Source organism: Leptonychotes weddellii, chromosome 11 (assembly GCF_054177405.1).
Source record: "Leptonychotes weddellii isolate Sample4059 chromosome 11, ASM5417740v2, whole genome shotgun sequence".
NCBI lineage: Eukaryota > Metazoa > Chordata > Mammalia > Carnivora > Phocidae > Leptonychotes > Leptonychotes weddellii.
In genome coordinates, this window is record NC_138379.1 from 38,386,668 (window position 1) to 38,411,359 (window position 24,692).

The window sequence follows — 24,692 nt, forward strand, 5'->3', positions numbered from 1 at the left end:
AACTCAGTGTGGGGCTTTGATCCCTAATTATCACTGGTGATGATGGTAGTACACAGTATAATCTGAAGGAAGACAGGAGATCCGATCCCTCCAGAGAGCCCCATTATATGACTCTTTCCTGAAAGAGTGTAGTATGTTCTGAGTCCCAGTAATGACTGAAGATGACAGCTCGGCAATAAATAATAGAATCTTCTCTCTAATGACGCCTCCCAAGTGCCTCCCAAGAGAGGCCATTAAGAGACCCAAGAAATTCAAGAAAAAATGCTTATGAAGGATTTAAAAACAAAAACAAAAAAAGGTCCATTCAGAGCCATCCTGTGAGCACATCCAGGGAACTGGTTGAGAGCGAAGATGTCGGATGAGCATTCTAGAGCTATCATTTATTAATTATATGACCACTGGCAAGTTATTTCACTTCCCTGTTCCCTCATTTTTAAAAAAGAAGTTAATGATATTGCCTTCCTTGTAGGAATGTGGAGAGGATTAAATAAACATTTATCACAGAGCCTGGCATAAAAGGATTCAAGACCTGTAATGGACGCTGGTGGGAGTGCTGGTGACGTTGGGGCTGAAGAAGATGATGACGAAGGTGATGATTATGATGATAAAGATCATGATGCTCAGCAGGCTGATTAACCGACAATGGTTTTCAAAAAGCTGGTCCTCAGGGACAATCATTGAACCACCAAAGAAAAACTATAGGGGGCGCTAATGAAGGCTCACTGAAAGGACTGCAGTGGGGGTAATCCTCACAGGATTTGGGGACGATCCTCAAAGTCCAGGTTATGGGGAGATCTGGGTAAGCACTTATAATGAACAAAGTCTTCCTACAGCTCATCACACCCAATATAGGGTGTCCTGTGAGGTCCCCTCAGCCCCTCAGCCCCACACACCATATACCCTTTCAACACTCCTTCCCTTTTTCAGAATTCCTCTCACCCAATTTTAAGTACATACTTATTTGTAAGTTATATGTTAAATACTGGTCTCCCCTAATAACCTGTAAGCTCCATGAAGGCAGGGACCAAGTCTGTCTTAAGCTGCACTGTATTTTTAGCATTTAGTGTGCCTTTTAACACACAGTATATGCTCAATAAGGACTCATTAAATGAATGAATGAAAAAGTGTTCATTTGTCTTCAATGCATAGTTTGCTTCCTCCTGCTCTGGTCCCTCCTTCAAAGTTCCCCTGGGTTACCATGTGCAGTATGTCAGCCTCCCTCATCCTTTTGTTACTGAGCATTTGTCTGTGCCAGCCCAGTGCTCTGCCCCTGGAGACACAGAGAAAAGACATGGCCTCTCCCTCTAGAAGCATATAATCTAAGAGCTGGGAAGAAAAGACACATTTGCAGATATTTTTTATAACATATGATGGGTGTTCTGGAGGTAGGAACAAAGTGCTCTGGGATCCTAGAGGAAGGAGTATCTGGGTCTAAGGTGGGAGTCAGAGGAGGCTTCAAGGAGGCAGTGGCATTTGAACTCTAAGTTGAATGAGGAATAGGAGTTTGTCCAGTAGACGAGAGGACTAACAGCACTCCAGGTAGAGGGAAAGGCATGATGAGCCAGTCTTGACTTTGGAAACCAGAAGCAATCCTGTATTTCATAAAATGCAAGCTGGGAGGGAGAGTATGCTAAGAGGTCCAGGGAAGAAGGTGAACACGGGGCAGAAACTTAAAAGCCTTCAAAGCCTTGGGATACCACCCTGGAGGTGATGAGGGGGTCCTGAGGGGTTTGAGTTAGGGAACGTCATATTCAGATTTATGTTTTAGGAAGATGAGGCTGGAAGTTCCATGATTACTGAATAATAGCCCTTCCCTAAAAACCAGTGGCAAGGGCCTCTCTGGCCTGCCTTGCTTGTATGAGGACCGATGTTTCACACTGGAGTCTGGCCTTAAATCTCTACACAAGGTTGAGTTCTCCTTATCCTTGGGTACACTGGCCATATGCAAACCCCAGTTCCCAAATAGCTTTCTGGGTCCTTCAAATGTCAGTGTATCAACCATCTAACACAAACTCTGATGAGCTGTTACCCAATTCATCTGTTGTGCCTATCACCCTCACGGGAGCTCATCCAGTACCATCATGCTCCCCACTCCGCCTTTGGGTTTCAGACTCCCCGGCTCCAACCTCAGTGAAAGGATCTTGAACCAGCTCTATCACAGGGCCAGCATCTGCCATCCACCTGCTAAATGTTACTGAGATGCCCCAGTCTTCTTGTCCCATACATCAACTACGGGGAACTTTAACTTCTGCCTTAACTTGCAACAGGGGGCTTACGAGGGGCGCTGAAGCAGTCCACAAGCCACAGTGGTTCCCTCCCTGCTCTGCGTGACGTTCAGAGCACCAGGAAGCTGCAACTCACATGTTCACTTAGAAACTGGCGCAACAGCTGAGCCAGTATTAGGCCAAAGATATTGGTGATGTGTTGACAGATGGGAAGACAGGGCTTAAAATCCAAAGGCGAGCAAGTGTGTATGGTGGGGTTGGCTTGCCCTGTTCCCCTGGATGGTCTTCTTTAGCCAGTGCTCCGACATTCCCAGCCAGAGATGAAACATCTCCCATTCCAAATGAAATAGCACACATATCTAAAAATCAAAAACTGTTTTTCTGTAATGGATGTAGCTAACAAGTCTGGGTTCAAATCCCCCCTGTTTACTATATGTAACCCTGGGCAAGTTACTTAACCTCTCATGCTCTCAGTCTCTAATCTACTGTAAAATGGCAGTAAGAGTATTTATCTCATACTGTTATTATGACAAGTAATGAATTAATATTTGTAATAGTAAGTATATATAAATGTTAAACTAATAAGATGTCTTACAAATAAATCATTCTCTTCTATAAAATAGGGATCATCATTATCATCTATCATGGGTTTGTTGTAAGGATTAAAGGAGAAAATGTATATGAAGCACATTGCAACAGCTCAATAGAAGCTCATTCTTTCCCCCACATGCTACCTCTTCATGGGATAGCTGGGAGCCAGATGAATGAGTCCTGAGCTGACCATTATGTGGACAGGAAGAGGGATGGGTGGGAAGAAAGCTCCTGGGGACTTGGAGATGTGTCAGCCAAGAGAATGTAGCTGGGAACATGAGTGAGGGCAGGTAGCGCCAAGGACTGCACACTGTCCAGGAGCCTCACTTCTTCCTCTACTTGGACGATCTTTGGGGCTGGATGACCTCCCTCCTGAAACATAACGTCACAGAAGGACTGTGACCCAAATTTAGTCTCTCTCCACATCCCAGTCACCTGGGTTTATGACCCAAGATGGACCAATCAGAATCCTTCTCTGAGATTTTCCCATTTGGAGTCAAAGGGACAAGGGCTTTTCTTTTAGTTACAGAACTAACTGAAAGGCTTTTCATTCACGGTTCTTGGCAGCTATCCTCCTTGTTATTTGGAGAAAGTTTATCTGTAGTAAGAAAAATGAGGACAACAGATAGAAACACAGCCAAGAGATAAAGGATGGGAAGAGTGAGACAGACAAGGTAGAAGGAAGGGGTGGAAAGGAGAGAGGCAGGAGAGAACCCTTTTGGGTTCCCAGATCCATTTATACCTGAAGCCAGACCCACCCCTAGATTTTCCAAATATGGGACTCAATAATTCTCTTTTTGCTTTACTTTGGTTGACTTTGTTCCTGTCATGTTGCCTGGAAAGAGCCTTCACTAATTTTGAAACAAAGAAAGACAATAATTCTGCCTAGACTATATGATTCCTTAGCAGGCTAGGGAGACAGTATTTGTGGCTAAACTGAGATGGCTGACCAGGAAGGTGGCAGTTGGTACGTAAGTATCGACTTTAAAACCATTAACTAGATGTCAACTTGACGGAAAAACTCAAGGGATGTCAAAGGAGCCCTGACCTGCTCAACTATTCTTACCAGCTTCAATAAAGATTTCTAAGACTGCTTATCAAAATTGTAGATAATCCAAAATTAGATTATGTGGCTACATACTCAGTGACAGAATCCAGATTCATGAGTGGTTGACAGCCATAGAAACCTGCTAGATTAAGTCTGAGGAAGATGAAGACTAAGTCAGGAGGACTCTTAGGTTCAAGAACCAGTCGCACTTGTATAGGGAGAGAAGGGAAGCAAGCCTTCCCAGCAGTTCACAGGAATTTTTGCTGGCTACGAGCTCAGCATGATCCCAGAGTATAGCACAGCTGCCAAAAGAGCAAACACAAGACCTGGCAAGCCTAACACCCACACAGCGTTCAGGACAAGGGAGATAATCCTTTCCCGTGTTCCGGCCCTATCGGAGCACGTCTGGAGTACAAAGTGCAAGGGGACAAGAAACAGCATCCTCGAAAGAAGGCTGAAGAAAGGGGGCATTTTGTCAGAAGAGATGTCAGAGTAGGTATTTCTCCACAAACACCCCAAGGGCTGACATATGGTCAAGGGGAGACCTTATTTACGCGTCTCCAAAGAACAGAACCTGCACCAATGAGTGGAAGTTGCATGGAAAGGAAATGTTGGCAAGAGAAAAGTACAACCAGCTCAGGCTCTGCCAGTTTGAGAGTGTTGTTGCCTAAAGGAAGCTCACGATTCTTCTCTCCCCAGCACTCCACAGCCGAGGCAGGGGAAAGCTGCTATCATTCCAGCTTCGAGGACAGTCTACTGGCCACTCTACTCGTGTCCCACTGCAGCAGGATAGGGCAGTGGTATGAGCAGTGCTAACGTATGTGGAGCATGGGAGGCTGCGGTGGGGCTGGGAGAGGCTGTGATGGGGAGGCATGCTTATAGAAAAGTGACCACCTTTTGGCCACCTTCTCCTTGTGTCTCCCCATCTTGTTTTAAAAGAAAAAGGGGGGGGGCACGCCTGGGTGGCTCAGTTGGGTAAGCGTCCGACTCTTGATTTCAGCTCAGGTCATGATCTCAGGGTTATGAGATCGAGCCCCATATGGAGCCCCACATTGGGTTCCGTGCTGGGTGTGGAGCCTGCTTAGGATTCTCTCTCTCCCTCTCCCTCTGCCCCCACTTCTGTCTCCCTCTCTATTTAAAAAAAAAAAAAAGGACAGATAATAGATTTCTGGAATCCAGCCCTTTGTTTGGGGTGGGTCCAGTGAAGCTATGGTTTGTTTGTTTGTTTGCTTAACTTTCAAGTGATTCTGATGCATAGCTAGGTTTGGAAACCACACAAATGACCCCGCCAAGTGCTGATTCCAGGGAAATTCACTTAATAACTGGTGTCTAGGTTTGATGGATCAACAATTCTCTCTGCCTTCTTCTTCATTCAATCAGAACCAGTGTCTGAGGCTGGGAGCCCCTTCCGTTTGCTCTTTGGCTTGCTGTCCTTCTGCTCTTCACCTCTGAACCATCAATGACCCAACTTTCCAGCATGCCGATCTCCTTCCTCCCAACAGTCTTCACCTGGGACCCAGCCATCTGCCTGCCCTCACCCCCCAGCCAATGCCCCCAGGGCAAGGGACATCCCTTCTCTCTGCTGCCATCACCTGGAGGTCCCTCCCTGCTGTTGGTTCCCAACCCTGGTCTCACTTCTCTGGCTGAGAGAGAAACGCTTTCTCTTTCTCCCATCTAGCTCTCTTAGAGGGAGATCTCACACCAGGATTCTTCACTTTTTTTCCCCAAGAATAATGATTTAATGCCTGTTACGTCCACAAACTGTTCTGGGTGCTAGAAATAAATGGCAAATAAGAAAGAAACAGTCCTTGCTCTCATAAAGCTCATATTCTAGCTTGAGGAGGTAGATGATGCACAAGATAATTTCAGAGAGTGATTATGGGCTATGATGAAAATAAAATCAGGCCAAAGTAATGGGAAACATAAATTGGTGGTCAGAGAAGCCTCTTCAAAGGGATAAAATCTGAGCTGAAACTTAAAAGACAAGGGGCAAGCCATATGAAGATGTGGGCATGACCATTCTAGTCATGGGGAAGAGCATGTACAAAGACCCTGGGGTAGGAATGAGCTTGGTGTGTTTGGAAAATTCAAAGGGTAGTGTTGCAGCTGCAGAGAGAAAGAAAAGGAAGGAGAGAAAATGAAGAAGGATGAAAAGGAGAAAGAGAAAAGGAGGAGGGGAGGACAAGAAGGAGGATCCTAAGAGCTTCCTATAGCACCTAGAATCACCATCCAGTTTTTATGACCTGGTCCGAGTCTGCCCATCCTCTCACACCCCTATCCCCCACACATGGTGGCTTGTGCTTGGAGTCCTTCCCTGCTCTCCTGTTGTCTCACAAAGTCCATGAGGCATATTTGCAAATATCTGAGCCACAACTGTAGATAGGGTTTGAGTTACTGCCCATGGGTCTTCTGGGCCTCAGCTATCTGTAGATGTGTTTAAGTTTTCCGGAATCTTTCATGGAAGTTTTGAATATTCTGTGAAAGTTAGAAGCCTTGTCTATGTAGAGCTCACAAGGACATCTGGTGATGTCACCTAACTCCTTACCCTTCCCATCCTAGCCTCAACTCCAGCCCAGCCAAGATACCCTGTAAAAGTGGGAAATGTATACCAGTAAGAGCTGGCCAGCCATGTGCAAAGCGTTATGTGGCGGAATGAGCTCGCTGATATTGTAGGTGCCTAAGACATCATCACACACAACGGTATGCTGTCCGAAGAAAAACAGAGGAAAGAACACCTTTGATAGTTTGGGCCACTTGCCACTCCATTCAATGCATGCACTTGCTTGAGTGTGCCTGAGAGGAGACTCTCGTTCCCTCACTCCTTCAGAGTCAGTATTTTGTACCTGTCACATCAGTGGTTGAGGACCAGCAAATCGCTTGTTTATCCTGTCACTCAATTGAGGGAGCATTGGTCCCTTTCAATGGTGGACAGACAACTAGAAGTGCTGGACTTACTGAGAAATGTCGGTTTGCTTCTATTCCCCACTAATAGAACTGTCTGGAAGGGGACACAAATAAGGCTACATTGAATCTAGTGCCCATGTTGTTGACGTACAATTTGAAAGGATTTTTAAGGAATAATTTTGACCTATGGGATCTTTGCTTTCCATAGTGCCTCTTGAACCTAACTCTCAAGTACGATGGGACACCAGGCTCCTCAAATTGTCTTTCATTTTCACTCTGAATATATACTCCACCCAATGAGCTTTTGTTTCTTCTCTTTCAGTTTCTTTCCCCTTCTCCTCCTCCTCCTTCTTCCTCCCTCTCCCTTTCTTCTTCTTCTTCCTCCTCCACTTCTTTCTCTTCCTCTTTTCTCTCTCATTTTCTTGTTTTACCCACTTCCTCCTTCATTCGTTTCTTTCATTATAGCTTCCTCCTTTATTGAGGGAGAGGGCGAGACAGAACAGGCCACTCTGACATATTGGCCCCTTTTTTTTCTTCTCAGTATGAAACCTATCAACACCACACACACACACACACACACACACACACACACACAGCAACACTTCTTCCCCTGTGGACTCATTTAGCAATTATATCAACTTCACATGCTGCTGAGAAGACCATCTAGATACCTTTCACTGAGTGAGAGGATTTGAAATACTGTATTTTTATACGACTATGTATTAAAACATGTGGCAGAGATAGCTATTAGCCCTTTAAATCCATTTTCACCTTCATCCTTTTGGAAAACAACAACAACAAATCCTTTCCCCAAGTTTTAGCTGGGCATGTGGCTGCCCAGTTAAATGTTCCCAGGCTCCCTTGCAGCTAGGTGTAGTGAAGTCACTAAATTCTTACCAGCGGAGTGTGTTGGGAAGCGCTGAGCACCATTCTGGGTCACATGATGAAAAAGAAAGCTGCCTGCTGACTAGAACCCAGCTGTGTTTGTAGTGACACGGCTGTAACCATTCTGATGAGAACACCCCACAACAGCGCTGTCCAGCAGAAATAAGCTCAAGGCAGGTGAAATGCATTGTATTGGTTAACAAGTATCCAGTAGCGATAAGTGTAAAACAAGTAAAATTAATTTTAACACTGTGCTTTATTTAACCTAATATATACAATTATCACTTCCATATGCAATCAATATAAAAAATTATTGAGAAGTTTATTTTTCTTTCATCCCGATTTTTCAACAACCAGTGCGTACTTAACACTCAGAGCACATCTCGATTTGGACCAGCTACATTTCAGGTGCTGTAACTCTTGGCCGCCTACTGGGCAACAGAGTGCTAGGGGATTGGCAAAGCAACACAACAGAGGGAAGCTGGGTTCCTGGCTGACCCTGTGAGGCAAAGCTGTCCATCATCTTAGACTTCCCATTTACTTCTTATTTAAAACACTGTATTTTGGGGTCTCTTTGAAACACGAGCTTAACCTGTATCTTGACTAATATAACATGGTAAGAGGTTTTCCTCTCCCACAGAAATTAATATTGAGCCGCATCTGACACTCTATATAACAAGCAAATGGAGAGTAATAGTGAAAAATTCTTGATATATCAGCCCATGTTTGTGAACATATCAGCAATTACACCCTATTGTTCCAACTGAGTCCGTCAGCAGCAATGGAATGACAATTTAACCGTGTATGGGAGAGTACCCAAGTTCTAACCTTGACAAATGTCGATTCGATAGGCTTTCATTTTTTGTGGTTTTGATGTTTTTTTTTTTCCATTTCAGGAAACTCAAAGCAGTAAGCAATCTCTTTTAATTTTTATTATCAATTTGAACTAAATGCTTATTAAAAGGGGGCAAAGTTTAAGAAATAAAGTTACATGATAAAAAAGAGGGGAATGGTAGAAGAAAAAGGAGAGGTGGGAGGGTGACTTATAGGTAATTACAATATCATCAGCAGTACTTAATTTTTTTTAAACCCCACTAGATCAGAAATAGTTTATTTAAAAGACCTTATCCAGTTTAAATTTCTCAGATTCTCCATATGTACTTTACAAATACATAATTTTGTAGGCATGGTAGTATAAATCTGCATGTAAAAATAAACCAACCAGCAAATTAGGGGTTTTTTCCTATCCAATTTGTTTCTGTATCCCCACAAACAAAAGGAATTGGCTAAAGATTGACAAGGTTGTTCGTGTTTCTAAATTAATTCTCTGGTTTATGAGGAAATGCAATCTTGAAGTCTATAAAAAGAAAAAAAGCAAATGTAAATAAGGAGCCATCACTTTATACTTTGTATCCCAAGATATGTCAATTATCTTGAAATGTTGCTCCTTCCCTTCAATGAAGACTCACCATCCAGAAGGCCTAGGGTAGCTAGAGTCAATTCATTTTGTTACCCCTTCATTTCATGTGTCAAGATAGAAGACTGGTTAAGAACAAGATTTAGGAGTCAGACATCCCTTAGTTTGTATCCTGACTCCACTGATTATTAGCTGTGTGATCATGGGCAAGTTACTAAACCTCTCTATGACTTGGTCTTCTCATCTGTAAAATAAGAATAACAATAAATTGCCTCAAAGTACTGTAAGGAATAAGTGAGATGAGTAGGAAGTACTTAACACAATGTCTCATCCAGTGTCGCTGCCAAGTATTTTTCTATTTCCAAAATAATCATCTTAATATATATATTTTTTGAGCACTTACTCTATGACAGCTTTTTTTTTTTTTTTAAACAGATTATTTCTGACTCTCACAGCAATGCTGTAAGAGGTGGGGGAGCACTCTCATTTTATAGCTGGAGAAATTGTGGCTCAGAGAGGTGAAGAGGCCTGCCTGAGGTCACACAGTGAATTTATGACTGAGCAGAAGTTGAAACAGACCCAGTCAACATCAAAGCCTATGCTCTTTCTACCAGACTGAGATGGAGCTCTCCGGGACACCCACTCCTATGGCATTGTGTGCCCCAGAGTGGGACAAAGAAAGAGAAAGCCAAGCAGCTTTGGAGGTCTCCAAACCTCCCGGTTTAGAATAAATCCCCCAATTATGCTTGAAGTTGGACAAGCTTTTGAAAGCTCAACTGGACATTCTTTTCCCATCAAGTTCCTTGAAATTTCCCTTTAAAGAGCATCTAGGAAAAGCCACTCTCATTAGCCAGGGTCTGGCTTTATTTTCCTAATAAACAGACCTTTAGTCAGACAAAAGAGCCTCTTTTATTTTCAATCAATTCTTGAACATTTCAGCTGATTTTCTTCTATTTGGCTTGAAATTGTGATCTGGGAATGGCTGGTCCTGCAAATTGTCCTCCTATAAGGGAAGCCCCTTGAGGATCCTCAACTTGTTATTTTTAATCACTGTAATCTCCCTGTCAAAGGAGGCCATGGTTAGAAACAGAGCAGGCCTTTCAGAGCTTTCTAAAGCACAATTATTGCCAAGGGAGGGGGGACAGGGGAAAGAGGGAGGGAGAGTAGAGAGAAGTGGTGGGAGAGAGAAGGAAGTCAATATAGTACTAACAACTTGGAAAAGTTTGAATAATAATCTCCATTGGATCCTGGCTGGTGAGAAGAAACCCCATGCTTTCATATATATATATGAAAATATATATATATATATATATATATATTTTAACAGTGACCATTTTAATCCACTGTAGAATACCTAAAGGAGATCCTGGGTGGGGGATGTGGAGAGCAGAAGCTATTCAGGGATGTACTGGAATTCTGGGGACAAAGATTTCAGGCAGGAAAACAAGCCATTGATTCCAAGGCTTGTGAGGGGCTCTAACTCAAGAAAAAGTAAAAAAGCAACTCGAACACCAGGGGAATGTTAACTCCCACAGCCCTGAGTCAATACCTGAGCAGAATGCATTTGATTTACTTTTAACATAATTATTCTAAGAAAGTATAAGCCAACAGAAAATGTCACAAACTAGGGAAGCACCCTTTTCTTCCTAACTTGGAGTGGCGGAATCAGATTTGCTAATCTCAGAGTATTTATTCAGAAGGCTGGCGCATGGTTCCTGCAACATCTTCCTTTCAAGATCTCTTAGGCACCAGAAGGGAGAAGAGGTGACCACAGGCCAACAGCCTGAGCGGGGAGTCACAGTCCAAAAGGCTAATGTTTAGGCTGGAAAAACCTGTAGGTGAAAGTCTAGTGCTCCCCTGTCCCCTAGTCCTGGTTCTCACCTCCAGGCAATGGACACTCTGGCAGTTGTGGAACCCCGCCAATCATGTGAATACCAGGTGCCCCTGCTCCCCAGGGTTGGGGTACCTGTCGCACATAGCTCAAGAGGGAGGATTTGTGTGGGAAGAAATGCCTGGTAAGACACTGGGCATGGGCCCCCCGACTTGCCTAAATCACCTAAAAATATCCTCTTGGGCTTATATTAATAATAATCTTAGGCTAGTGTGGAGAAATCATTCATTCATTCATTCCATTAATTCATGAGGACCCAGATAGCCACCTTTCACTGGTAGATTGTGCTGAGAACACCTTTTAATCACATACACACACATCAAAACCAAATCTGACTAGGCACACCCCTCCGTTATTAAACCAATAAGGGCCTCACATTCAACTCAAACAAACATGTACTGGGACCCTCAGGCACACTCATCTTTGTCAACTCCTTTACTCCCTACAACCACCAGAGCTGTTGGATAAATAGCTACTTTCACCGCCGGGAAATAAGTTCAGAGAAATTAAAGGACTTGCACAAGGTCACACGGCTACTAAAGCCAAGTCCCTCTGACTCTAAAGCTGCCTCTTTCCCTGCCACGTGGAGCTTGGGCGGGTTCCCCAGGGAAACCAGGTCCTCGGTTTTGGTGAGGCCTCAAGAGGCGAAGGGGGGTTCGCCGTCCTCCCTCCAGTCCACGGAGAGGACTGGCTGTCTCCCAACTCCTCGGAAAGGCTGTGGCCGCACCCGCAGCCCCGCTACCCCGCCGGCTCCCTCCCGGGCTGGCCGGGGGTTCTTTCTCCGCGCAGTACCGAGGGTCCCGCCGGCCGGCGCGCGGGGAGTCAGGGGGCTCGCCCTGCGCTGAGCGCCGCCACGTGCGGGGGGCGCCCGGACGCAGCTCTGGGAAGCTCCGGGTGGACAGAGTCTGGGACACGATCCCGGGGACATAATCCCGGAAAACCGGGAGAAGCGTTCCGGGAAGGGTAGCGCCTGCTTACGGTGAACTGTGCGGCGGGGACGCCCGCTGACAGTGGCCCAAACTTTCTCCAGTGTTCTCCCACCGCTTCCTCCCGCAGCGCTCTGGGAACCCGGAAGGCGGGGATGCAAGGGCGGCGGCTTCGAGCCCACCAGCTGCCCCCAAGACCCGCTCTTCCCTGCGAGGCACCAGGGCTGACTTACGAAGAGCCGGGCCTGGGGGGGGCGGGGCGGGGAGCAGGCAGCCCGTCACTCCCCGCCTGCGGAGTCCCAGCTGAGACCGGGCAGGCTTCCTTCCCTGCCTCAGGTCCTGTCTCCCAACTGGAGTACGGCGGGGAAAAGATGTCTGGGGGAGATGATGGGCTGCGGAGAGAGGCGGTGGGCGGCGGGGATGGAGTCAGGGGGCTTCAGGTCTGCGCGGGTCGAGCGGCTCTCCTGGCCAGGAGGCGCTCACCTGCCTGGACATCCCCTCCCTGCGCTCAGCCGAGGAGCGTAGGCGCTACATCCCTCAGGCGCAGAGCCTGGGGGTGGCTGGAGCCAGGGTCCCCCGACCTCCAGGGAGCAGGCCTCGGGAATTTGGGCTTCCCTTTCCGTCTTCACCGGGTTTCCCTTCCCATTTCGAACCCACACAGAGCTCCTCGGAGGCCCATTCCACTGGGAGCCTGTCCTAGAAATCCAGACTCTTCTCCCTCGCCTGGGACCATCGGAAAATTATTTGGAGTTCTTGCCGGGGACCCTTCCGAAAGCTTCAGGCTCTTCCTCCCCTCCTCCCCGTGCCCCGGGACCAGTCAAGGGAGAAGCCGAAGTCCCTTTTCCTGAAGGCATCTGTCCGAGGATACCGGGGTGACCATCTCGGGGGGGCTGCTCTGAGAGAAGCTGGTATCCTCCCCTTCAGGGACGGGAGAGGGGAAAGGCTGTCCCCCACCTGGTCTGGCACCCGACAGAGAGAAACCAGGGTTCCCTCCACTCCTGAGGCGGCTCTGGAGGAAGACGGGTTTCCACTGCTCTCCCGGAGCGGGCCGGGGTGGGGAGAAGCCAGGTTCCCTCCCAGCCAGGCCGGCGTGGCGCGTTGCCCGGCTGCAGCCCACGCCCGAGAACCGCGCGTCGGAGATGGGGCTGCCCCGCCGGGCTGCGGCCCCCACGACGGCCCCGGACGCGGGCTCGGGAGCCGCGCGGAGCTCGCGGCGAGAGGGGCTGAGGGCGGTCAGGACAGAGGGCCCTTGCCGGGCTCTGCCGGCACCGTGCGCCCGGGGACCATGCGCCCTCCTCCGGCACCGCGCGGTCGGCGCCCTTCCGGGGGCCGGGTTCCGCGCCCCCAGCGCCACGCCGGGCCACTTACCACGGTAGCTGGTTCCCGGCTTGTAGAAGTCGGGGTCGCCCTCCACGCGGAGGCTGAACTCGGTGTAGCCCTCGCGCCGCGTGCCCTGGGCGCGCAGGATGCGGCTGCAGTAGCCCTCCGACTTGGGCACTTTGTCCAGGGTCTCGTCGGAGAAGGCCAGCGCCGCGGCCAGGGGCAGCGCCAGGGCCAGCAGCGCTGGACTCCGACTCAGCCTCAGGGGCGCTGGGGACAGCCTCATCCTCGCGGGCGCTCAACTTTGTGCCGCTGCCGCTGGCCCTCGCCACGCGACGCCTGCCCGAAGGGGTCCCCGGAGAAGCGAGACCTGGCGGAGCCCGGGCGGGGAGCGGGAGCTCGGAGCCGGCGCCGGCAACCGGGAGACCGTGCGGGTCTCGGCTTGGCGGCTGCCGAGCTGCGCCGCGCTGAGCTGAGCTGAGCTGAGCTAGCGGAGCCGCGCGAGGAAGGGAGGGCGGCGGCGTAGGGGGAGGAGGGCGGGCTGATTTTGCCCAGATCCCCGAGCGCAGCGCTGTTTTGTTTCCGAGCTGGCGATTAGCTGCGCGGCCGTGTTTATTTTGCGACGCTGGATTCCCAGGGTCTGGCGAGGAAATCATAAGGCACGGGGACACGACGGGCTCTGTCCCACCACCAAGGAGGCTGCTGCCCCAACCCCAGCTACACCTTTGCACCCTGCGGAGTAACAAAACTAACTTCTGTTGCACACCTACTTTGTGCTTACAAGTATGCTGGGTGGGTGGCGAAGGGTATCTGCTCACCTTCTCGACTCTCCCTGCACACAACAAACATGACCTTACTTTCACTCATTTTACAGATGAGCAAACTGAGGCCTGCAGCTAAACAGTTAAGGCAGGGTCGGATGCCATGACTGTGTGACTCTATTGCTCTTTTGGAGCAGGTCAGACTGGAGGATGAGAAAGGAGCAGAATGACTCATCCAACTGCGCCCAGTAGGCACAGCGCCTACAGCCTGTAATATTTTTGGAGACTCCTGAAAATATTTTCTTTAAAATCAGAAGAAAAAAAAAACCATTTAGGTCTAATAAAATGTTATACTATATAATGTTAATATATTTCTACTTATACCTACGCAGTCATAAAATAGAATGTTTACTGTTGTTTTATGAAGGAAGGAGATCCCAAAGACAAAAGTGCCTAAGGCCCCCGGGGAAGTCCTCATATAGACCTAGAAAGGAGTTTCAAAAGGTTCAAAGAAGTCTGTGTTTTCTTGGCTTAGATTTTAGTTCAGGTTCTCAGTCCCCAGTAAGGGATGTTTAGAGAGGAACTGAGCCTGAGGCACCAACGCCAAGGCCAGACAGGAAAAGGCCCAGGTGAAGGAATCTCAACCAGTGTTCCCTGGGGACAGACTTGGAGCAAACCTTAGTCCTGCCACTCACCTTCTGTGAGGCGTTGGCGATTTATTTAGTCTCTCCAACCTCCAGTTTCACGCTCTGGAGGGAGTGTGTGTGTGTGCGCCTCCAGGCTAATAAGCCCTTCCTCTAGGGGGTGCTAGAGTCCAATGAAATGACCCATGTAAAACACCTGGCCTAGCCTCCATGCCCCGCCCCCCCCAATGGGTAGGTCTGGGCTGGTCCTGGGTACCACAGCCTTAAGGCCCCTGCCTCCCCTCAGTGTGCACAAGCATCCCTCTCCAAGGGCTTTCACAAGTTTTGGTGACCCCTCTTCCTCCCCCTGGGTCATCAACACATCTTAAATGCCTACATTTAAAAAGCAATCTCCTTTGCTTTCCAGGTCAGGTTTTTCCTCTTTGACATCACTAACTAACTGCCCAGAAGAGCTGTCTGCATTGGAAATCTCCATTCCTCCACACCTGCTCACTTAACTTTCCAATCCTTGTCCTGGGACTCCCGCTGAGACTATTAACTGAGCACCTTCTCTCAGAAGTCACCCACGAGTGCCCCCTTACTGAAGCCAATTCTGCTTTTTTTTTTTTTTTAAGATTTTATTTATTTATTTGACAGAGAGAGACACAGTGAGAGAGGGAACACAAGCAGGGGGAGTGAGAGAGGGAGAAGCAGGCTTCCCGCTGAGCAGGGAGCCCTATGCGGGGCTCGATCCCAGGACCCTGGGATCATGACCTGAGCTGAAGGCAGACGCTTAACGACTGAGCCACCCAGGCGCCCCCAATTCTGCTTTTTTCTCAGTCCTGACCTTCTTTGACCCTCAGGAGCACCTGATCCAGCTGACCAGCCCTCCTTCATAGAGGTGACACTCGGATTCATGTCTGTGTCCCAAGTGAATTATCTCCCATGTCACTGGCTTGGAGCTCATGCTAGATTCTGTGGTGCATAGTGCCAATCATCCAGCACGCTCTTGTTGAGTGCAGATTTGGTGCCAAGTCTGTGCTCAGCAGTGGGCCCCATAGGGAACAAAGATTCATTCATTCATTCATTCATTCATTCATTCATGTTGAAGGCCGACCATGTGTTCAGCACTAGGACACAAGACAGACTTATTACTTGTCTTTGTGGATCTTACAATCCAGTGGGAAAAGCAAACATTAAATACATAGTTACACAATCTTTTCAAATTATACTTGTGATATATGCTACAAACTAAGATAAGTGTTGTGTAGATTTTATCTCAGAGGACGGGAATGAATATACAGAGATGAATAAAATGTGGCTTCTGCCTTTACAGATCTTACTGTATGTCCAATAACCCACATATGTGCTCTTTTCATCTGAATCAACACAGTCAAATCTAACACGGATATGGGCGGTATGGAGCGGGCAGGGATGTAAGAGTTAATTTTTTATTAAACATTGACAGGAAAACCATGTCAAGGAGGAGGCCCATTTCCCCTCCCGCCTTGTTTCCCAAATTAGGAACCTATAAAATCTCCTGTCTAGGAGCCACAGCTAGTAAGGGGAAAAGATGCAAGATTCAAAACAGGCCTCACCGAACACAAAAATGGGGTTCTTCCCACTACACAGTGTTGACCTCATCATCTGGGCTATGACAGCCAGCTTTAAGCAGCCCATCAAGCTCCAGGGCCACTCCTCAAGCTAGATTTCCCCAACCCAGCTCTGCTGTCACGTCAGACCTCTGTTCTCTCTCCGCACATCCAATCCATCACCAGGTTTCACCTTCTAACTACCTCTTGAACCTGTCCACTTCTCTCCATCTCCTCTGCCACCACACCAGTCAGATGTCACCATCTCTCAGCCTCCTAATTGGGCTGCCCACGTCCACTCTTGTTCCCCTCCAATATGCCTTCTGCGCTGAAGCCCAAATGATCCTTTTTTTAAATTTTATTTTTTTATTATGTTATGTTAATCACCATACATTACATCATTAGTTTTTGATGTAGTGTTCCATGATTCATTGTTTGCGTATAACACCCAGTGCTCCGTGCAGAATGTGCCCTCTTTAATACCCATCACGTGGCTAACCCATTCCCCCACCAAATGATCCTTTTTAAAATGCAGACTTGAATGTCAATCCCAAGGTCAAAACCCATTTCGGTGGCTTTTCAGGGCTCTCAGAACAAAGAAAGAATCTTCAACATGGCCTCCAATGCCCTCCTGAATTGTCTCAGGCCATGCACCCCTTCTGTCACAGGCTCCAGCCCCCAGGGCTCCTCGGTGTTGTGAGCGTGTGCCTGTCCTGTTCTCTTGGCCTATAGTCTCTCCCACCTGCCACTGTCCTCAGCCAACTTCTGAGCATCTCTCAGATCTCCGTGCAAAACTGCTTCCTTAGAGGAGTCCTTCCTGATTGCCTATTTATATGCTCCTCCTTATATGCTCTCCTGGAACCTGATATATTTTCTCTTAATGTTCTCAAGATTTATAATTCCATATTCATTTTTATATTTGATTGTCACATTTTGTATTTATTCCATGTCTGTCTCTGTCACTAGATTCCAAGCTCTGTAAGGGTAGGGACTGCCTCTGTGGTTCACCACCCTATTCTCCATGCACCCCATGTTCTAGGAATAAAAAGTTGTTCACAGCCCAAGCTCTTCAAGTGACCTTCAAGGCCCTTCATGATTTGGTTCTAGACCCCAGACTGAGCTCTCAGTGCTGTCAGCTGGGTTCCCTGTGTCCCCCACTTTTAGTCCTACCTTGCACGTTTGCCAGTAGCTTTCCCATCACCTAGAATGCCTTCCTCTCCTGCAACCCATTTATATTCCCTCCTCCGTGGAATGAGATCCTGCATTCTCTCCTCTAGACATCAGTAGAACTTACGAGGAGAAAGTTCCATATTTTGACTATTGAGTTCTGGTGGATTGTCATGAACTGTTTTGTGTGTGTCTATGTCTCATCTCTTAGCAATGAATCCAGTTTACTTTCTATTTAATTTCCTGTTCAGATGTTTTGTTCTGTTGTAAAATACACTGGACTTCAAGAAATCTCTTTCCAGTTTTGTAGCCTAAGGCAGAGCTGATGTTAGTTGCTAGGGTGTTGCTAGGGAAAGTCATTTAGCCAGGGCAGATAATTAACTTTATCAGTGTGTGTGGGTAAGTCACAGAAAAGAAGAGCTGGGGGCCCTACTTATCCAAGGGAAAAAAAAAATTCCTTTGATTGGTAAGAGGTGAGATCAGCCTTTTTTTTTTTTTTTTCCTTTAAGAGAGAAGGGAAAAAGGAGTTTCTAGATTAGCGTTTTTCAGAGTATGGCCATTGAAACACAAGCGTTAGATGTTTGCCTCCAAAGCAGATTCCAAAATCCCACCCCGGACCTATTGAATCTGCACTTTGAACAAATTCAAGCCAAAGTTTAGGAAACCACTGTCTCAGACTTGAAATGCAAGGGTTCCAGTCTGGGTTTCCCATGTTTTGGCTACATAAAGCTGAGTGGCCTTGGCGTCACAGGACCAGTTTAAACTATTTTCAATGTACAAAATTGAAAATAGTAATACACATTTTGCCTTCATCCTGGGGTTTTGAGAAATAAATGGGTAATGTAATAATTTGTAAACCTCAAAATGATTTACACAAAAATTAGTATTGTTACTCTTATTAATTTAGAACAAGAATCAGGAAATACCTATATTACTCTAACTCCTAGAGCTATACTCAGAGGCTTTCATGGAAAGGGGTTTCTAGAAAAAGAAAGTAGATAGATAATGATGGAAGCTGAATCACTCTGAAAAATCTATTTGTAACCTTTCATGTGGAAAGGTGTCTACCTGTGAGCCAGTAGGTTTTGAGACTAAGTTATGGAAGATGAATACAAGAAGTAAAATTTCTAGGGGTGCCTGGGTGGCTTAGTCGGTTAAGTGGCCAACTCTTGATTTCCGCTCCGGTCATGATCTCAGGGTTGTGAGATCGAACCCTATGGTGGGCTCTCTGCTCAGCAGGGAGTCTGCTTCTCTCTTTCTCTCTCTCCCTCTCCTTCTGCCCCTCCCTCCATTTGTGCACTTTCTCTCTCTAAAACAAATAAATAAATCTTTAAAAAAGAAAAAAGACGTAAAATTTTTAAAAATTATAAAAGCAGAAAAATCAAATGGGGCACCTGGGCAGCTCAGTCCATAGAGCATGCGACTCATGATCTCAGGGTTGCAAGTTCAAGCCCAATGTTGGGTGTAGAGTTTACTTAAAAAAAAAAAAAAAAAGTCAATTAACTGAAAAGATATTTATCCAACACCTGCTCTGTACCAGGCATTGGCCATATCCTATGTAACTGCCCTACGTTTGTAATTCTGAAGCTGATTTGGTCCATCCCACAGCTCCACCCAAGATATGAGCTCTCTGTTCACTTGGTCTCTCCAGTCCTTTGGCCTCCATTCAGTTTTGCCCTTCCTTCTACCCCCTGGAGCGTTTCTCTACCTATTTCCCACTGCTGTGTCCAGATCAGCATTCTAAAAGGTCCTTCAAAAGTCCCTCTTACTTTAAAGCATCCAGTTTATACTTCATCCTCCCTCATTCTACCTCCATCATCTATAGCCTCCAGGTCATTCCCCTGCAGCCACAGAAAACTCTGCCACTGGCCACCGGCTTCCTGCCCAGCCTAACACTTGCTATAGTCTTGGGAGACTAGAAAGTCTGAGGGCTGTACAGCCATCTGTCTAACCTCTTCTACTCCAACGAGCATGGCTTCCTCCACGTCAGCAGCCATCACTGACAGAAATCTCACTTTGGAGATCTTGATTCCCAGCAGCCCTCCTTCATTCCATTTTTAGCTTTCCCACGTCCCCACCCCCTTGACCCCTCTGTGTCATTGAGACCTTCTATTGCTTATTCACTTCTGACTTTCCCAGCCCATCTTGTGGTCAACTCCTTTCCCACCCTGTCTGGACACCATGCTTAACCATTTTAACCACATCCTCACCAAGACTCTTCATGACATCATCTCTTTTACTTTGCTGCCTAACTTCTCCAACTAACCCCCAACCCTAGATCAACTAAGCAGAACGATGGAGCTACCTCGGCCTTCTGAGTTCTGCTGCATTAAGCCTGGTAACCCCACCAATTGCCCTACTACAAAGCCATGAATTCTGTTCTTAACCACAGTTTTTAAATTTATTCCTAACCAGTTTCCTCTCCCATTCTTCATGGTACCTTATTTCTCTCTTCCTCTCCTTACCACCTTCTCAAACCTGCTCAATCACCCTTGATATTCTCACTCTTTGGAGGGGTAACCTGGTCTCTTATTTCACCCCCCAAATAGAAGACATCCCCAGATCTCTGTCTCCTCTATTATCGCACCAAATTGGCAAAACCCAAGTTCATATCTTGCCCCAAAGGCAGAAGGGTTTGACTCTTCTATTCTTCCAAGGCTGATTCCCTACCTGTGTTCTTGTCCTCAATTCCCTCCTGCCTTCTGCAGAACGCTAACCTGGCTGTGAACCTCTCTGCCTCTTGGACGTCAGGTTCCCTTCCTGTTCACCTCTGCAGCCTGCAGGCATGTGTGAATGGGTGAGTCTCCCCCCCATCTTGGGATGGTATCAGGAGTGGGCAGGGAGGTGGCACCAGGCATCGCTGGACATCTCTCCCATCTTCTCTCCCTCTCTGACTGTTCTCTTACTGTGTGCTTCAGGTCTGTTGAAAGAGATGCCCCCCCCCACCCCTGCTATACTGCTGCTCCCTCCGTTTTTATTCATTTTCACATGTGATGCAGTTTGGGATCAGCTCATATCTCTTTATTGACTGCTCCAACAGAGTTCACCTAAGACCTCCGACTTGCCATAGCCGTTGTCTGAGTTCAGCTAGACACAAGTCATCAGGAAGAGCCCTGCCATTGCACAGCTGAACGGGAACTCACCACTAAAAGAGGTTAAAGGGATTTGCACAGTGGGAATAGGTCTAAGCCATAGGCCTAAGGTGTAGACCTGGTCCCAGCCTGGAGACCTCTCAGCCTTCCCGCTTTGGATTTATGGAGAAGAGAGCATCGTTGTCTGAATGCAGTACAGTCCGCGAGGTGCAGCTGTGGGCAGCACCCAAGACCAAGCCCTTGCGAGTCCAGCCATGCACGGGACCCAGACTCCGCCCATATTCCCCCTGTGGCTTTCTTGCTATGAATCCAGCAACTGGGACCAGGCAAAGCCACCTCTGAAGTTTTGGAACTTCATAGCTTAGACCACATGACCGCGGCACATTACTGCCACCTGGTGATAGAGAACAGAACACGCAGCGATATTAAGTAGGACTCATAAGGTCACCTCCATGGGCTTATTTTAGAGTAGTTCGTTTGTTCTTTGATAATAGAGTCACTGGGTTTTCCACTGTGTTTAGAATAATGTGTCTGCATGCAGTAGATATTCGGCGAATTTTTGGTGAAATTTAATCCTTTCAATCAACAAATACTTATTGATTAACTAGGAGGAAGGTAGTACAAACAGAACAAAATTTCTGCATTCGAGAAGCTGCAGAGACAGACCAAGCAGATATTTGTAAAACAAAGAATCGTATGTACTATTAATGAGAGCCCAAAGAAGGGAGTGACTGATTCTGATTGGGGTGAGGGCCCAAGAAAAGGTGACATTTGAAAAGGCACTCGACACCTTCTTACAAGACAGATGAAGAGTTGCGGATTGGACAAGGGGTCAGGTGTTCTAGGCAGAGGGAGCAGCTAGTGCAAAGGCAGAGATGTGTGAAAAGGCAGGATGTGTCCAAGGCAATAGGTCTCCAGCTCAGAAGCTAGGTGGGAGTTGGGGACAGAGACCTGGAAGGTGGTAAGATCTTATGCCCCAGCCGTCCCTTTAAGACACTCTCAAAGCTTAGCTGTCCTTTGCTACTTCCTCTCTGCTTTGGGCTCTGATTTCCAAACAAAAAGACCAATTTGATAAATGTGCCATTACTAGAATGCTAATGGATAAAAGAATAATCTTCCGTGTCCCCTACCTGGCTCACCAGGTGACATATGGGGCTGTCACAGCTGTGTATGAGAGTGAGCCAAAGAAGTACGATGCTAGGCGGTGTAACCTGGAAGGTAACTGTGGTCTTGGGGAGCTTCCAGAGCTTGTTGGCTGATAGCCCCTCTGCTCACACCCAAGGCTAGAAGGAAGCACCGAGAGAGGAAAATAGAGAAGAAAATGGACCCACCTTCTTTCAGCTTGATGCCATGAAGAAACAGAGGGAGGGAAGGAGACACAGTAAAAAGAAGAGGAGGTCAAGGGAGAACATAGAAATGTCCAGAAAGTGTATTTAGTACAAAAAGGAATACACAGGAGAAACAAAGAAAGGGCAGAGGAAAAGACGCTTCTCCCTTCCTATTACCATAATGAAGTGTCTATGTGCTACAAACAGACAAAAAGCCTTCTTTGCCTTCCAATTAACTGTGGCCCAAATTTTGCACCTCTCCCAATCTGGAAGATATAATTGCTGAAGCAGCAGGTTTATGGATTGGATCGTGGCTTAAATAAGCTGCATACAACTGGTACTTCAAATACACACCTGAAGAGCGAGGACCTGGAAAAAAACAAAGTCCCCAGAACACAGTTCAGCCCCAAACTCATTTCTCTTGGAAAACTGAAACCAAATTTATTGGTCTGAGTGTTAAGAGAGAGTAAGAATAAAACACATTTTATTCATTCATTAAATAGTGATGACATTGACAATGCTGGGCCCTTTATTGTATCTCAGACAGATGGGAGGGCATGCCTCCTACTTACAAAGGGCTTGCTATACTCAGAGCAGATGGTCCCATCCTGCTAATTTGAGCCAGACAGCGGTGGTCTAAGTGCTTCCCGTAAATGAACTCATCTAATCCTCATGACGACCTGGTTACTTTTATTACCCCCATTTTGCAGATGAGCAAAGTGAGGCACAGGGAGGTCAGGTGACTGGCTTGCCCAAGGTCACAATCTATTTGAGAGCCCATGCAGGTCTATAAGAGACATTTCAGTGCCAGTTAAAGACCAAAACAAATGGTCTCTGTGTTTCTTGCAGAGTCCCCAGAGGGAGAAACCCCCACAGGCTGGTGAGGTCCAAAGGTTTCATGGAAGCAGTGAGGCCTGCTGGAGGGGTAGGATTTGGAGAGACGAGCGGGGAGAGGTGCCCTGAGTAGCACTGACTGCAGGGGCAAGTGGCGGAGGAGTGAGGTGACTCTCGGTCTGGAGCAGAAGGCCCGTGGCAGAGAATCACAGGGGAAGCGGTCACGACAGTGACAGAGCTGTGATGAGCCTGCAGTACTGGGAGTTCCTCTTGAGAAGATTTAAATGTGAAATGAGCTTTATTTCTCAGCCCAGTGCATTTTAATGCTGTGATACAGAAGCCAGAATTCAGGGAGCATTCATTCATCAGGCTCCATTAACTCATTAAACTTACATTTCACTTTTGCCTCTGTTCCTTCATTCTCCTTAACAAGTCCTGGCATCTCTGATGCTGACCTTTTAGAAAGATTCTTAGGTGGATTGTCAGTCCCCTTCCTTATCCTTGAAAACACAGCTCAAATGGCACCTCCATGAAGCCTTCACTGATGCCCCGGGCAGAGCTGTTACTCTTGTGTGCACCAGGCTCCTTGTGCATGACCCCTGCAGTACTTACCACCTCGATCACCATCCATGTAGACATCCACGTAGACATCTATCTCTCAGAAGACCCCAGGGTCCCTAAAAGGTGGAACTGTTTCCTTGGTATCCCTGGTGCCTTGCACAGTGCCTGGCATGTAGTAAATGCTCAGTGTCTGCTGAATGAATGAAGGAATAGATGAAGGAATGAATGAGTCACCATCATTATATTGGAAGGAATCAAGAAGATTATCTGGCTCCTTAATCTCTTTTATAAACTCTATAAAACCAAAGTAGCTTCCTAGAACTCAGTTGCATTTATAGTAGCCTATTTATTTATTGCCTTCATTACACTCATCACAACCTGTAATTATTTGACTTGCTCGTTCCCTCTCTTAGGACAAGGCAAACCCCATATGAGTGCAGGTGCCTCACCTGTCTTGCTCACTGTTGCATCTACATCTCCTTACACAGTGCATGGCATGTAGCAAATGCTCCACAGATAGTTGTTGAATGAAAGAATACCACACCTCCAGTTAACTATTCAGATTCCTTTTGGATTTCTCAAGTGAAGGGCAGAGGGTAGTATAAACATAAAGCATAATTCCTGCCTTCAAGAAGCTGCAAAGACAGACAAAGCAGATATTTGTAAAACAAGAATCACATATAATGAAAGCACAGAGAAGGGAATGACTGATTCTGATTGGGGTGACTTTCCTTTAGATGATTCTAATTATTAGGCAAAAATTCTTTCTTTTGAAGTAAAAACTACCCTGCTAGGATCCTTACAGAATACGCCTAACCCTCTGCCAAAAAGTAGACTGTGGTTTTTTAAAAATATGTCCCCAGCTTCTTTGAGACTACTTCCTTCCAAAGGTAGAGCTTAATCTTCCTCCCCATGAGTGTGAGCTGGACTCAGTGACTCACTTCTAATGATCAGAATAATATAGAAATTATGGTGTATGGTTTCAGAGATAGAGTCATGAAAGGCACCCTGACTTCTTCCTTGCTCTCTTAGATAGCTCACTCTGGGGGATGTTATCTGCCTTGTTGTGAGGACATTCATGCTCCCCTATGGAGAGACTCATGTAACAGGAACTGAAACCTCCTGCCCTGTGAGTAAGCTGTCTTGGAAATGGATCCTCCAGCCCCAGTCAAGTCTTCGGATGACTGCAGCCCCTATGGACATTCTGCCCGCAACCTTGTGAGGGACCCCAAGCTAAAGCCACCCAGATAAGCCACTTCTGAATTTCTGACCTACAGAAATGATAAGATAATAAATATTGTTTTAAGCAATTGAATTGTGGTGGAATTTGTTACACAGCAACAGATAACTAATACATAACTCCTTAAGTGTTTGTTGAAAATTACCGTGTGGCACTATTTTCTTCTCTTTTCCAGGTTAGACATGGTTTCTGGATCCCTCATCATCCTCTTCTCTCTCCCAAGGGCATGTTGCACCTTGTCGCTGACCCTGAAAAAGGCTGGCACCAAGAACTGAATATAGAATATA

The 24,692-nt window shown here is 46.8% G+C and overlaps 1 protein-coding gene across 1 annotated transcript in view; it reads right to left on the reverse strand.

Moving 5' to 3' along the window:
* The window catches only part of SPON1 (spondin 1), a 231,363-nt gene extending 217,669 nt beyond the window's left edge, over window positions 1-13,694 (reverse strand). The window contains exon 1 of the mRNA XM_081798549.1: window positions 13,256-13,694. Within this exon, the coding sequence (XP_081654675.1) occupies window positions 13,256-13,493 (238 nt within the window). The 5' untranslated portion in view covers window positions 13,494-13,694. The remainder of the gene's footprint in view (window positions 1-13,255) is intronic.
* Window positions 13,695-24,692: the final 10,998 nt, after the last annotated feature.